This window comes from Grus americana, chromosome 2 (assembly GCF_028858705.1).
Source record: "Grus americana isolate bGruAme1 chromosome 2, bGruAme1.mat, whole genome shotgun sequence".
NCBI classification, from domain to species: domain Eukaryota; kingdom Metazoa; phylum Chordata; class Aves; order Gruiformes; family Gruidae; genus Grus; species Grus americana.
Window position 1 is genome coordinate 34,728,700 of NC_072853.1, and position 15,249 is coordinate 34,743,948.

The window sequence follows — 15,249 nt, forward strand, 5'->3', positions numbered from 1 at the left end:
AAAAATCAAGATGTGAAGGTCTGATGGAAACCATGATTAGCAAACTAGGAGACTAAGATGGGGCATCAGTGGGAATCTTCAGTGGTCAGTTCTGTTTGAGTCTCAGATCCAGATAAAAGGGCAACAGAGATGAAATGACAAAGAATATAGTGGATTGATGAGCCTCAGCATTGTCTTTCCAAAAACTGCAGTCCAATTCATAGGTCAAGAGAAAGATGACAGAAAAGCAAGATAAGAAAAAGAAACCAAATCCACTCCATCCAGAAATAAGAAATTAGGCAAAACCACTGTTCTTTTTGTTGTAGTCCAAACAGTACGGGGCTCAGATCAGGGAGAGATGAGCAACAACACTGAATACTGTTGGTCAGCTACTGGCATTTGACATAATCCTGTTACAGTTGCCCAGAGAGTGACAGCAGCTTGAGCTGTATTTATTCATAATTACACATAATATTAATCCCAAATTTCAGTGAACTTCTACATCACAAACAGGTGCAGTGAGAAGCGTACAATGTCATTAAACAAAAAAGAGCATACTAGAGAAAATGCATTGTGGCATTCTGAAAGAAATTCCTTCTATTTCCCATTTTGTGAGATTGTGTGCTCCCAGCTGAGTCTCTAAATTAATGATGTATAAAATAAAATTGTGTCATGCTGAATTATAAGAAAAGTGGGTTTTGTTGTGTCCAGCTTGTGAAGGATGAACCAGAGAGGATCAAGGATTTTCACAGTTTGAATAGCTTTTGCAATGCCAATTCTTAGTATTTTATAATTGCCTTCTCTTCCTGCCTCTGTTCTCCCTTGTCAGCATGAAATAGCTTTATATATTTCTGGCTTTTTGTTTTCAAATGTAGCTTTTACAGCTTTGGTACCACTTTGGGAGGAAGAAGAGTTACTCAGATTCTGAAGGATTACTCTTTTTCTGACTGCAGTATGGCTTCTTACATAGAAGAGAATTTGGCCAAATTGATAATGGTACCTCTCTGCTTTTCTGTGGGTACCTCCTTTAGTCACAGTTTGGATTCTTCTTCCTGACCAGAAGCACATAAGAGAACATTTCCTGACCACTAATTCTGATGAAGAGTTCAGGCTCTCAATACCAAAAGATAGGCTCCTATCCATATAGGTGGATACATAAAGACAGATTTCAAGTATATAATGGAGCTCAGTTGTAAAGCATATGCACTTATATAAATATATTCAAAGTGAATTTAAATTCAGTTTAGATATGTCTCTTACTATCTCCCTGTAAACTTCTTGTCTTCCGGGGAAAAAAAAAAACAACAAAAGAAACAACAAAAGATGCCTCAAAAGAACATCAAGTGTAAATACTGATATTTTTACTTATTTAAATGCATAGATGGTACAAAATAGATCAAAATGATGTACATTTCTCTATAGTTTCATAGTATTAGAAGTTGAAACAGGGATACAAATTTATATCTCTGGTATAACATGTATATAGCATCATATGACAATATGAAAGAAATGTTATATTGATAAGTTCACTGCAAGACATGTGTTACACAACAAGCTTTCTTCTCTGAAAAACCAGATACAACCCCACCCACACAATTATCACAAAAAAATCTAAACAAGAAATGATGAAAATACATAATGAGGGGGGGAAAGGACGTTTCACTGTATAAACACTGAACATTTTTTTTGGCTTGGGTTCAGATAGAAAGCGTAGAAATGTCATCATTTTCCAATACTCAACATCTTCAGTCTTCAGAAGAAACTTTCCTTCTTGCATATGGAAAAAAGCAACTGTAGATAGTTTACTTGTTAAATGAACCCTGCCTTTAAGCACCGTTTCAATTACGTTAAGAGCACCCTACATGAAACAAAGATGTTTAACTTCTCAGAGCTATTAGATTCCAATATTACCATTCACTCTTAAGAAACGAGTTTATTACCTTAAATATTGTATCTAAGATACTTCCTGTCTTACATGATGATGTATTGAAGCTGTAGCGAGTTTGCAGCATGATGAACAGCCCAGTGATTTGAATAATGATTGCTGTTGTGAGCTAAATATATAACCTGAGGGATATTCCCTCTCTTCTCCTGCTGGCCAAAAAAAACCCCAAGCATAATTTATATGGATTGTCAGTATAAGGATTTTTAAAGAATTTAGAACTTGATTGCCAAATGATAAGATGCCAAAAGTTGGAGGAATCATAACATCTTTTTCCACTCTGAATTTTTATTTTGGAAGAAGACATGGAGATAATACTGAACTGCAACCATTTCAGTCTGGTTTTATCACACTTTGCACTCAGGGGAGCTCAGCAGAGTGGGGGTAACTATCAAAAGTTTATGTCTGTTCCATTAACTTGTGTGAATTTAAAAATGCATTGCCTTGCAATATTAGCAAAAGCTTCTTCTCTAACAGAAAATAACTATATCCTGAGGGAAACTCAGTAAATTAAGGTTAAGGAGCAAGAAAGTCTTGAAATTATCATTAGTAATGATTTTTTTCTCTTTTCTTGAATTAACCAGATGGGCTGTTGCCTATCTGTTGAATTAACCAGATGGATTGTTTCTTTTTTTCTTGATTTTCAATTTATTTTCTATTGAAAGAAAGGAGTTTGAGAAGGCTGTGGTTATTTCAGGTTACTACTGAAAGAAGTTTAATGATCTCCTTATGAATCCAAATGGGAAGCATTGTGCACTTTGAGCCCATCAGACCAATTATGATCTGACAACCAGAGTATACAAATTTTCTATTTTGCACAGTTTTAAAAAGCACCATAAAAACACTATGTGCTCGGATTCTATGAGATCATTTAATTCTAGGTGAGGAAAGCAACAGTTTTGTCTTGAAAATTTAGCAATAATGGGCAAATTCCAACAGTATTTTGGGCCTTTAAAACTCTTATTTTATAAAGGATCATTAGAATTTAGTATCTGAGTAATGAGGCTTCCCATTTCCTGCATTTCAATAACTACATCTGAATTAATGCCTCTAAAAATTCAGCTGACATCTGAATAGCTCTGTTTTACCTCATACTCATAAAGCTTTGTATGATAGGCAGCCGACAGCCAATACAATTGTTATTGAGTTCTGTACTTAGAAATCACATAGAACTAAGAAATGGTGGAGTTATGCAATGGACCTCATTTCTCAAAGAAAATGGACAAAGTCACATGTCTTTAAAATCAAGGCCAAAAATTTTAAAAGAAACGAACCAAATTTGCATGTGCTTGTTTTTAAAAAAATCCTAAACCCCTTTGGATTCCCATGAAATTGAACCAATATATTGGCATTCTCCACTACAAGAGGGCATCCATGCTTGCAACCTGATCCTTGAAGATCATATATAAACAGACATATCTACCTATCTATCCATCTGTCTATAGATATGGATATAGATACAGATATATTTCTTTCTGTTAGGTCCCAGCTGTAGTATAGAACACGTTTGCTCTGGGAGGTTTCCTCTTTCAGAAGTATCTCACAGCGTTGGTAGGGGATAACACATGAAGTCTAATTTTGCTGCCTGTGAAGCTTTCATGGAATCCAACTTTCTCACTCCTGCAAAAGTTATATTAAACCTCCCATGGTTTTCACTGAGGCCTGATCCAACTCATCTCGAATTCAGAGGGGAACAAACTGATCTCAGAGAAGAGGAACACACAGCTTCCCAAGGATAAGTGTGCAAGGTCAAGTCTAGATTTTCTGAAGTCATTTGTTACCCCAGAGAGAGGATTTGGGATCACTGAAAATTGCTCAGCATCAATTTGAAGTCATGACTGTCAGAGGTCTTACTCTCCCCATACTTTGTTCCACAGGCCCTTCACTGTTGTGATGAGGGGAGGGTGCTGTTTGTTTTGGAATACATTTTCCTCTCTGATGCACATAAAACTCTCATCAGAGCCTGAAACAACCATAAAAAGGAGCTTTGAAAGCCAATCTGGCCTAGTGGTAGTAAATGATAGGTTTAGCTGAAAAAGATCTCACAAACACTAGAGTGTATATGGTAATATTGGAAGTAAATTTCATCTTCCACAAAAATAATGTATAACTTCAGCACCAGAACATATAGGTTAGCACCAAAAGGTATCAATTGCTACCCATCATCTTAGATGTTTAAATGAGGCAAAAAAATCACAAGCAGATATTATAAACAGCTGCACTCAATGATATCAATTACTTCATTTTTACTCTTATCCCTCTCATGGTATTTTGACCAAATATATTTTTAGCCTTATTTTAGTGTGTGTATACTTTCATAATTTTCTATTTAGAACAGAACAAAAGTCTGAGCTAATTTCTCTGTATTTAAAGGCACACCACTCTGCTCAGAAGGAATTAGTACAAATCTTCAAGGCTAGCAGAACAGCCGCTGGGGGTAGTTTGCCTCAGCATAACCTTGAACACATCAGGAATTTTCATCAGCATGTATCAGAGCAGATATACTGCCAAAGACACCTGAAGTCTTCCGCACATTTCACTACTTTTGTTCTAGCAGCACTTGGTGTCAGGTAATCAATCAGGCAGTGCTGACACTGGCAATCAAAGTAGAGCTTTGCCGGCATTGTCATTACCCAACCCAAGAGAAAAAAGACAATAGAAATTGGGGTGATTCAAATAGGTAATACAGAAAGGCCTTCGATAAATAAAATTGAAGGGCAAATCTCATGTGGTAATCAAATATCTGATGAGCTGTAATCCTCCTGTTCAATGAAAAATATTCAGCTAATGCTTGAGTGCTTGTGGCTGGTTTTATCAGGAGCTGCTCATATGAAATAGCTTATACCCAGATCATTTTTTGCTGCTGTCAATTACAGTGTGATTACAATAGTTAATCCCTAGCACCATTATGGGATGTTGTGAAAAAACCTGCATAGCTGTTTGTTAAAAGCAAAGTTTTCTATATCCACAGAAAACAAAATATTCCACAAAGTCAAGGTATTTGTAGCAACTTAAAAAGTAACAGATACGATAACATATATACCCGTTATAATAATTTCAGCTGAATTACAGAACTATAAATTAATTTACAATGCCTAGTCCTGTTTGGAAAGTGTACCATACAACATACAAGTTGCAAGTTCCAAAGTGCATAGTAATTTATTGTTAGACCTACTGTTGTAGGCTTCATCACTTAACCTGAACTTTTGCTTATGCTCTGCTTCCTATCGTGCATTAAAAAAAAAATAAAAAGAAAATACTGAAAATAGATAGATGCACTATTTTAACTGTGCTGTCTTTACCTCTACATAAGATTTCTAGTGCAGAACAAAAATGTATTTGTCCCATGCATCTTTGTCAAAAACTGGGCTGGCTGAGGGCTACTGACCCACCTAATAGTTTTGTCTCACTGAATTCTTTCAGTGTGTATATAGATAAAGCTAACAGGTTGTGTTTCACTCTCAAAACAGGACTGGATTTTATTCAGCCAAAGTGTTTGATTGAGCACTGTGCAACTCCAAGCCCCTTTGAAACCAAAAGGAAAACCATTTATATTGTAACTGTTAGAATAAAAGTTAGTAGAATATTACAAGTGTTGTTCTTTTAAAACATGGACACATTTTAAGACAATATACTGTCTAGTTATTGTCCTGTCAGATACAGAAGTGTCACTAACTCGAAATGTCTGAAAAGCCACAGATCAGTTGCTGATGTTCTCTGAGGGATCAGATTATGGATGGAGAGGGGCTGTTACACTTCATATGCTGTAGAGCCCATTCCCACCACACAGCTATCTTGCCAGAGAAAAAGAATAACTAATGTGAAGAATTCAAACTGATCTTTTTGTATTACCAATGTGATATTTCATATTCTGGTAATAGACTGTCTCAAACACCCTCAAAAGGACTGAATTTGTGACTTAAAGACACATACATATGTAGCACTAGTGAAATTATCCTCTGCTGTTCTGCTTGCTCTACTCAGTAATGCTTTTCAAAGTTCATACATTTCAGAGTTCTAAATGTAGCGGTGCAAGCAGACTAAACACGTATATTTAAAGTGGGGTACACTCTGCCTTTAACATAAAGCCAAAACTCAAGGTTATTTCAATGACATAGTAGTTGTGGCAGACATTCGATTTCCTCCTTTTTATAGTCTATTTTTCAAGAAAACTACTCGTCTAATATTCTAGCTTAAAGTATAGGTCCTTTTTATAAATGTTCTAGTAAGCACCCATAAGGTGTTCAGTTTTTGGCAGGAAAGGTACAGATATTTTCAGGAAATAGCACAACATATTTTAAAGGACACTGCCAATTGCTTCACAATTTTGAAATATTCGTCACAAATATGTATGAAGCTTTAAAGGTGCCTGATGTCTTTTATTTGGAAATCCTCTCCTCTACTTTTACATCTGATCTCTCCTTGAAAGTTTCACCTGGCTGAGTTTCAGTCAGGGGGATGGCACATATACTGGAAAACTTACAGTGTTAAAAGCCAGTATGGATGTCATTTATTGATATACGTTGCTTTGTAGCAATATATTTCTTTACTTGTACTGTGATTACTCTGTTCAGCTCTGGGGCCTCCAGCATAAGAAGGACATGGACCTGTTGGAGCGAGTCCAGAGGACCACAAAGATGATCAGAGGGCTGGAGCACCTCTCCTATGAGGACAGGCTGAGAGAGTTGGGGTTGTTCAGCCTGCAGAAAAGAAGGCGACAGGCAGACCTTATTGCAGTCTTCCAGTACCTAAAGGGGGCCTACAGAAAATCTGGAGAGGGACCATTTACAAGGGCATGGAGTGATAGGACAAGGAGTAATGGCTTTAAACTGAAGGAGGGTTGATTTAGATTAGATATAAGAAAAAAATTCTTCACCATGAGGATGGTGAGGCACTGGAACAGGTTGCCCAGAGAAGCTGTGGATGCCCCATCCCTGGAAGTGTTCAAGACCAGGTTGGATGGGGCTTTGGGCAACCTGGTCTAGAGGAGGGTGTCCCTGCCCATGGCAGGGGAGTTGGAACTAGATGGTCTTCAAGGTTCCTTCCAACCCAAACCATTCTGTGATTCTATACCTTCCTGTACAAGAATAAATATACTGCTGCAAAGCACACTTATACCATTACGACTGTGTTCAGAAACACAGGAAGGTAGAGTTTATACTGTGTTATTATACCAGTATATTTAAAGTGATGTAGCTTTCTATCTCGTTAAGACTTTAGGCATGTGAGTTTACAGCCACTGCATCTTGGCCAGTGTGGTTCATCATTCTCTCTAATTTTCCTGTCTGCACACAGGCATCGTTGATGATAGCAGCAGCCGTGTGCTGAACTCTTGGAACGCCATAAAATTGATGTTGTGCATGAGGTAGGTAATATCCTGCAGTTTCTCTTGCACATATGTTTTCCTCTGCTCAGAGTCCCATTGACATTGCAGGTGAAAGCACAGGTGTAAACGGGAGGAACCATTGGGAGTGTGAGGACAATTTGTTGCTTTGCACATCACACTCCATTTTTAAAGCACAGTATTAAACAATGACCCTTCTCTTTCTGGAGCTGTTATTTTTAAAAGGAAGTCATATTCTATCTTTTAATGTGCTTTTAATAGAATCTAATCTTCAGGAAGCTACACTTGCTAAGGTGAAAATTAGTTTGCTCTCCTTTAAAAAATGTTACTCTAAAAGGGTTAATGTGAGTCTTACATCCCAAAGTGTTAAAACCAAATTATACTATACTTTAAAAGCTAATTATACAAAAGCATACAAAAAGAAAACATCAGAGTATTATTACAATATCTCTCTATATATAATATGTGCAAAATTCAATATACAAGCTTCTTGTTACTCATCCATGTGTTTCTTTTAAAAATAATGTAAACCTTAACTTATTTAAACCAGTATAAGTAGTTTGATGTTACTCCTGGGAAACAAAGATTGTCGGTACAAGAACCTCCATAGCTTGGAGGACAAGCCGAACATGGGACTCCTACTTTATATGGTGCTTCTCCAATCCAATTCCCCCTGAAAATAAAGAAGGAAAAAGAATGCTTAGTAATTTCAGAGAGCAAGAAAAAAAAAAATCATTAACCATACTTGTTTTGAGTGATTAAAGTTAATATCTTCAGTGATATCCTATGAATGCCCCGTTACTGAAACCATACATTAATATATTTCTGTAGGTTGCTGACAAACATTGATCTACTGATTCCCAAAAGCCAGCAGGAGAATGACTATGTCACCCCAGACCAGTGGTCCATTCCATATCCTTTAGTCTCTGTGGTGAAGTCCCAGTCTTCCTGATTTTGCTACAGCCAAGAGATTTTTGACTCTCCAAGCCTGGAACAGAGCTTTTTTTTTTTACCAGGGGGCTATATTTATGAGAAATTAGCAACATAAGCATTGGTGCAACATTTTCCTTGAGCAGTTTTTTGTCTGGCAGTTGTCTTAAAAGCTTATTTTTGGAAGGTGGAAAAACAAAGCGAAATCTTATTCTTAGGTTGCAGTACCGAAGGTCCCCATTGTGAAGCTCTGAGACTGAATTCATGGTTAGAGAAAGATAAAAACTCTTTGCACCAGTATTGTATTGAAAAGAATTGTATTTGGGCATTTGTAGGGGTCTCGTAGGTGTTAATGGGAGGAGGATGGGTCCCATCTGGTGAATAGAGCTGTGTAATAGAGCCCGGGAGGGAAAGGGGTAGAAGTCTGGATAGTGATCATGTGAAAAGAGGTAACTCTGAAAGATCTAGGAACATCTGAAAAATGCATCCAGACTTTTAGGTGCTTATATAAACCCCAGGCTTGTAGAGATTCATGTAACACTCGTGATGTAGGCAGAAAGTAAGTTAAAATTAGATTTTTATTTAAATGTTATGTCTCACGGAGCAGAGAACTTTCCTCTAGTTTGCATGTGACGTGGTATAGCAGTGAGTAATGCAATTATTTATGAAACATTTTCTCATCCCCCACCTCCCAGCCAATAACATTGGATCAAAAGCCCTGGTCTGTGTTGTGCCTTGGAAGAAAGTAGGAATCTCTCAAATAATTTGCTCATTCCTACTTCTCTTCCAAATGGGTACAGCAGACTGAGTGCTCAGGAAATATATTTAGTTTGATAACAGATATGGAAATCCACAAAGAGTTTGCTGAAAGCTCATTTCTGCTTCATTTTCTATGCAACACATGGGTGATTTGTATGAGTCCGTTAGCTAACCAGGTGCAGGGCCTTTCTAAACTTTGTAATTATCCTCCTTAACATTTTTTTCCTGATTTCAGAAGCATAGATATTTTTCAGCATTACAGTATGGCATCGGTGAAAACTATTGGAGTTCTAAATCCTAAACCTTTGCCAAATTCCAATCGTAATAACTCAAGTCGGGGCTGTAATATTCACCCCCTTCTTCAGAGGAGTTTCTGATGTGCTGGTTACTCAGAAGGACACAGCCTTTATTGACTGGCAAAGAGACTTCTGCATGTGTGCCCAAGGACTCTAAGCCCAACGTCCTTAACTCAACTTAATTAATCTTAGGAATATAAACTTAAGCCAGGCCAGACAACTCAATATCCTTTTTGTGACTGTGCAAGAAGTAGATGTGAAAATCCCAATTCCACCACCCATGAATCAAAGGTCTACTCAAAATCTCATCCAGAGAAGAAGCTCCTAACTCCAGGCTTTGGTCTGCTGTTTCAGAAACAGTGGGATTTTTAGACTGAGAAAATATAAAATGTCATTAATTCATTGTTAACTGGTACACAAACAATGCATCAGTTTTCAATAATGCCTAATGTATAAAAGCATTCTTTTCCTATATATGAACGACAGATGTATTCTAGGAAGTATGTAATTTTTAGTATTTTTTTTCAAATGGAGATATATAAAAAATAATATTTGGGTTTCTCTTATAAACTTTGATTTCACCTTGTCTATGTTGTGGAGCTAAAAGTCAGGTACAATTTTTGCTGCCTGATTTTTCCTCCCTCACATTCATTTCTTACCACCCTTTTCTAGTAGATATTAAAGACAAAAGGACAGAGAAATCTCCTTGATTTCCAAAGGCGGGTTATTTTCCCAAGTCAGTTTTCTTACAAAATCCCATCTTTTCCTAAGTTGCAAAATCTTTAAAAATCCTTTTATTCGTGTAACAACTAGAATAATGACATATTCTTGCATATTCTTTACCACAAATGGACTTGTGCCACTGCGAGTTTATGGAAAACATGCTCAATTAATTATACTTAGATTTCTGTAAAGAACTATGGCTTTGCCTAATACTATACAGTGAGAGAAACCAGCCATTTACACTGTCCATGCTGCTTTTGAAGCACTGATCCAAACCAGACCTCAAATCAAAGCTCTCCCAGAGCCACACTTTACTGATTCATTCTGCACCCAGATGTAAGCTTGGTATGATGTCTAGGAAATGCTGGGAGAAAATTCATTTCTTCATTTCAACCTAACACGGATCTCTGCACAGCTACCTGATATAGGGCCACCTATGGGTGTCTATGACTTTGAAGGACCCTAATATGGAAGGCAAGATGAGATTACACGGAGCTTAGGTAGATGGACTTTGTAGGAAACTTATGCTATGGATGCCCTTATGCAGCATGGTCATAAGCAAAGCTATCTTGTGGGCAACAACATGTGTTGACAGTAAATCAAGGGCCTGATCTACAGTGGGATTGCTTACCTGAGGAAGTCTAGCTCACCGTAAGTATATATAACAGTGTGAAGAAATAAGGAACTGAAAGTAAAGTGCAGTCAGCACAAAGGAGTAAGACAGAATTATAATAACAAAAATAACAGAAAACAAGTTTTCTGTTTGGGTTTTCTTCCATACACATCAAGTTATTTCCTTTTCATCCTTGTATCCCAAAGTCATGCATTTTCTGTATGTTCAGATGTAAAGTTAGAATGAAGGAGCAGCCCGCAGAAAAAGCACAAATAGAGGTCAAGCTGCAGAAAAAGGAGTAAGCAGTCCTATGAGAGGACCAAAACATGCATGAAGTATAAAAATAAACAATATTAAAAGAAAGCAACTCACTTTGGGGCATAGTTGCATACCAAGTAAACAGCTCGTCGCCAAACAGATCCCCAGACGTTCATATTGTGGCATGTGTGGATTGCGCAGCCTATACGATTGGAAGTGGCCCAAACCATCTGAATAAATATTTATTATTGGTGAAGTCCAAATTGAAAAGAAATATATATATATATACACACATTTATTTGAGAGAGAGCTATAAATACATCACAGAAAAGTCCAGCTTTGGACGGTAGATTTTGAATAGAAGAATGTAATTTATATAACCTGTGTGTAATGGGTGCACATGGGTCCATAACATCTCATGGGGCACCTGGGGTTGCAATCCTGAGGATAAGGGAAAGCATAATCCTTCACTTCATCATACCACGGCTTTACCAGCTGGAGAATAGATCGATACCTGGGTTTGTTTAAAAGACAGAAAGAAAACCAGGTCATTTTAGATTTAGGTATTTTGTAACTTTCTGCTGCTCATGTCTCTGATGCAAGTCACCTAAATACATATTTCTCCACACACCAGTAGGGGCACAGTATTAAGCAATAAAAGCCAAATATAACATAGATGGATATAAATTATTGCTAGAATACTGGATGACACTTGAATCAGTCTAAGATCTGGAATCTCAAAGGCTGTTCGAAGGCTGACAAAATAACTGTTTTGCAGGGTACCTGCCTACCTTCCAGTTCTTACAGACAGGTTCTGGCCCAAGAATCTCAGTAAGTAAGAAGGTCCATGGTCCCAAATGCATGTAGCAGCCCAAGCCTCTGCAGATTTGGCAAGAGTTTCATCCCAAACCTGACAAAATAAAATATCCTTAGCAGTAGAACAGAAAAAACAAATAGTGATAACAGTGCAAGAACACGAGAAGCAAGTATTTTAAGTCACAAATATACTATCATAACACAGACTCTCTTGAGAAACCTGGTCTATTGGGGGCTGATGGGGTCCATCTCTCAGAGAAGGGGAAGACCATCTTTGGTCATAGGCTTGCCCAGTTGGTGAAGAGGGCTTTAAACGAAAGTTGCCAGGGGGAGAGGAACCTCAATCCATCCCACCCCTACCAGTTTGATGCCAGTGCCAGCAATAGATGCCCAGAGCTGGCAGAAGGATCACAGGTCAGCAGGAGATCACCTGAAGTGCAGCATAAAGGAATTCCAGACACTCCAGCCAGTCAGTCAGCTTCATTGGGGGCCCAACTTAAATGCCTCTATGCAAATGCACCTAGCATGGGGAATAAACAAGAGGAGTCGGAGACGTGTGCACGCCTGCAGGGCTGTGATCTTATTGGCATCATGGAGATGTGGTAGGATGGCTCCTGTGACTGGAGTGTTGGAATGGAAGGATACAGGCTCTTTAGGAAGGACAGGAAGGGGAGATGAGGAGGGGGTGTCACCCCCTATGTCAGTAACCAGCTGGAGTGCATGGAGCTCTGCCTGGGGATGGATGAGGAGCAGCCTTATGCTCACAAGCCCTGGTCCTCATGGCAGACCTCAACCACCCCAATATCTGTTGGAAGGACAACACAGCAGGGCATAGGCAATCCAGGAAGTTCCTGGAATGTGCTGATGACACCTTCCTTCTCCAAGTGATAGAGGAGCCAACAAGGAGAGGTGCCATGCTGAAGCTTGGTCTCACCAACAAGGAGAGGCTGGTGGGGAATGTGAAGCTCAAGGGCAGCCTTGGCTGCTGTGACCACAAAATGGTGGAGTTCAAGATCCTTAGGACAGCAAGGAGGGCACACAGCAAGCTCAGTACCCTGGACTTCAAAAGAGCAGACTATGGTCTCTTCATGCATCTGCATGGTAGAGTACCATGGGACAAAGCCCTAGAGGGAAGAGGGGCCCAAGGAAGCTGGTTAGTATTCAAGGATCACCTCCTCCAAGCTCAGGAGCGATGCATCCCAACAAAGAGGAATTCAGGCAAAAACACCAGGAGGCCTGCATGGATGAACAAGGAGCTCCTGGACAAACTCAAACAGAAAAAGGAAGCCTACAGAGGGTGGAAGCAAGGGCAGGTAACCCTTGAGCCAGCAATGTATGCTTGCAGCCCAGAAATTCAATTGTATCCTGAAGCGTGACCAGCAGGTTGAGGGAGGTGATTCTGCCCCTCCACTCCGCTCTCATGAGACCCCACCTGCAGTACTGCATCCAGCTCTGGGGCCTCCAACATAAGAAGGACATGGAGCTGTAGGAGCAAGTCCAGACAATGGCCATGAAGATGATCAGAAGGCTGGAACACCTCTCCTATGAAGACAGGCTAAGAGAGTTGGGGTTGTTCAGCCTGCAGAAAAGAAGGCGACAGGCAGACCTTATAGCAGCCTTCCAGTACGTAAAGGGGGCCTACAGGAAAGCTGCAGAGGGACTGTTTACAAGGGCATGTAGTGATAGGATGAGGAGTAGTGGCCTTAAGCTGAAGGAGGGTAGATTTAGATTAGATATAAGAAAAAAATTCTTTACCGTGAGGGTGGTGAGGCACTGGAACAGGTTGCCCAGAGAAGCTGTGGATGCCCCATCCCTGGAAGTGTTCAAGGCCAGGTTGGATGAGGCTTTGGGCAACCTGGTCTAGAGGAGGGTGTCCCTGCTCATGGCAGGGGGGTGGGAACTAGATGATCTTCAAGGTCCCTTCCAATCCAAACCATTCCATGATTCTATGATTCTACGATCAGATGTGTAACCTAGGCAGAGAGCTCTTGAATTCAGAAAACTGTGGGACAGCATGTACAGGACCTAGTAGGATTTGCCCTAACACTGGACAGAATTCTCACCCACATAATCAGAGGAAGCCAAGTATTCAGATCTCTCCCTTTTTTTTGTGAAAAGCCCATCCCTGAACGGGCATTATCCTACCATTTTCCCTTCTGTATTGATGAGATCCATGTGTGGAGAGGAGTGAAACATTGGATGGAACTCAGATGGAAAGTAAAGCAATGTAGAGGCACACAGGGAAGAATAACTCGGCACAGGTAATACATACCCCACAAAACCCAAAACCATTTGAAATAGGATATCAGGAGTATCTATAGCCAGAGAGAGTGTGTGTGGCAGCTTTTCATATTTGAGGCCATGAGGTCAAGAAAAGGGATTCTGCAAAAGCAAAGACTATGGATAGTTTCCAGGTGTGGTAAGAGTTTCATCATTTTCATCATTTTATTCTGCATGGGAGCTGACATTGCTCCTTGCCTGGAATAAAACCATAACAGCTCTGTAAGAAGAGACAAATTGACTTCTTAAGTTCTCCTCTAATGGTAGGAAAATGACAAGTGACCTTAAACACTGCCTCCTTTATATGCTTTTCTATCTGCCTCATTTATATGCTTGCTTTGTAAGTCCACTGTTTTCTCCACAGCAAACAGACTTCCCTCAGCAATAATGGAGATATCAGCAATAGAAGCTACCACAGCACTGGAGCTCCAGATAAAGAATATCTCACTGTTATATTACAAGTACACAGAATTCCTAGTATATCTTAGTATCTGAGTGATACTCAGGTAGGCTCTAGATCCTGGAATTAGATATGAATTTTGAATACCCCAAAGTGGAGTGTTTTGGTGCAGAACAGTTTTAGCGAATTGCAGGTAGAAAGGCAGGAACAGAATGTGGTAAAATTGCCTAGCCAGCCCATCACAGTTTTTAAACACAAACCCAAACTCATAAATCTTGAGTGACTACGAAATAAAGAGTATGCTCTCTCAGGTATGAAATAAAAGGAAAAATCATAAATAAACTTATCAAAGGATAAGGCGGCCCACATCACAAATATTTTCTGTTCTATGAGCTAATAAAGATTTCTAACACTGAATTCATAATTTTAATTTTGCAAACCTGTAGAGTGAAAAGACTGACCACAGATCATGGACTAGGACAGTAATTCATGCCCTGACTCTATCTGGTAGTTTGTGAAATTTGTCTAAGTGAAGTGGACAAAATTTAGTAAATTGTATGAAATTGCTAGATCATTGAACCAAGCTTTTGCTAATATGGAGTGGGTGAGGTACCTCCTAGATTAAAGCTGAAGAAGTGCAACAGAGGTCAATATGAACCCTTAACGCAAATGATCTTCCATTCAAGTGGAACCACCTTAAGGAAAGTAAGATGGATGGTGCTTAAAGCAGAGCAGATTTACTTTGCACCTGTTCATAAAAGGTCCCAGAACAAAGTCAGAGCAAATTGCCAGTAAAAGGACAAAACAGAGAAGTGTTAGGAAGCAGCATGCAAAGAAGGAATAGTCTTCAAGCCAGGGAATACTTTGACCTCAGCTCTGAAAAATGAAGGGGGTTTCTCGGAGCAGTTA

The 15,249-nt window shown here is 39.2% G+C and overlaps 1 protein-coding gene across 1 annotated transcript in view; it reads right to left on the minus strand.

Annotated features, from left to right (window-relative positions):
* Window positions 1–1,318: 1,318 nt before the first annotated feature.
* The window catches only part of PI15 (peptidase inhibitor 15), a 30,624-nt gene continuing 16,693 nt past the window's right edge, over window positions 1,319–15,249 (minus strand). The window contains exons 3-6 of the mRNA XM_054818095.1: window positions 11,636–11,754; window positions 11,226–11,358; window positions 10,959–11,074; window positions 1,319–7,938 (exon numbers count right to left, since the gene is read on the minus strand). Of these exons, the coding sequence (XP_054674070.1) occupies window positions 7,803–7,938; window positions 10,959–11,074; window positions 11,226–11,358; window positions 11,636–11,754 (504 nt within the window). The 3' untranslated portion in view covers window positions 1,319–7,802. The remainder of the gene's footprint in view (window positions 7,939–10,958; window positions 11,075–11,225; window positions 11,359–11,635; window positions 11,755–15,249) is intronic.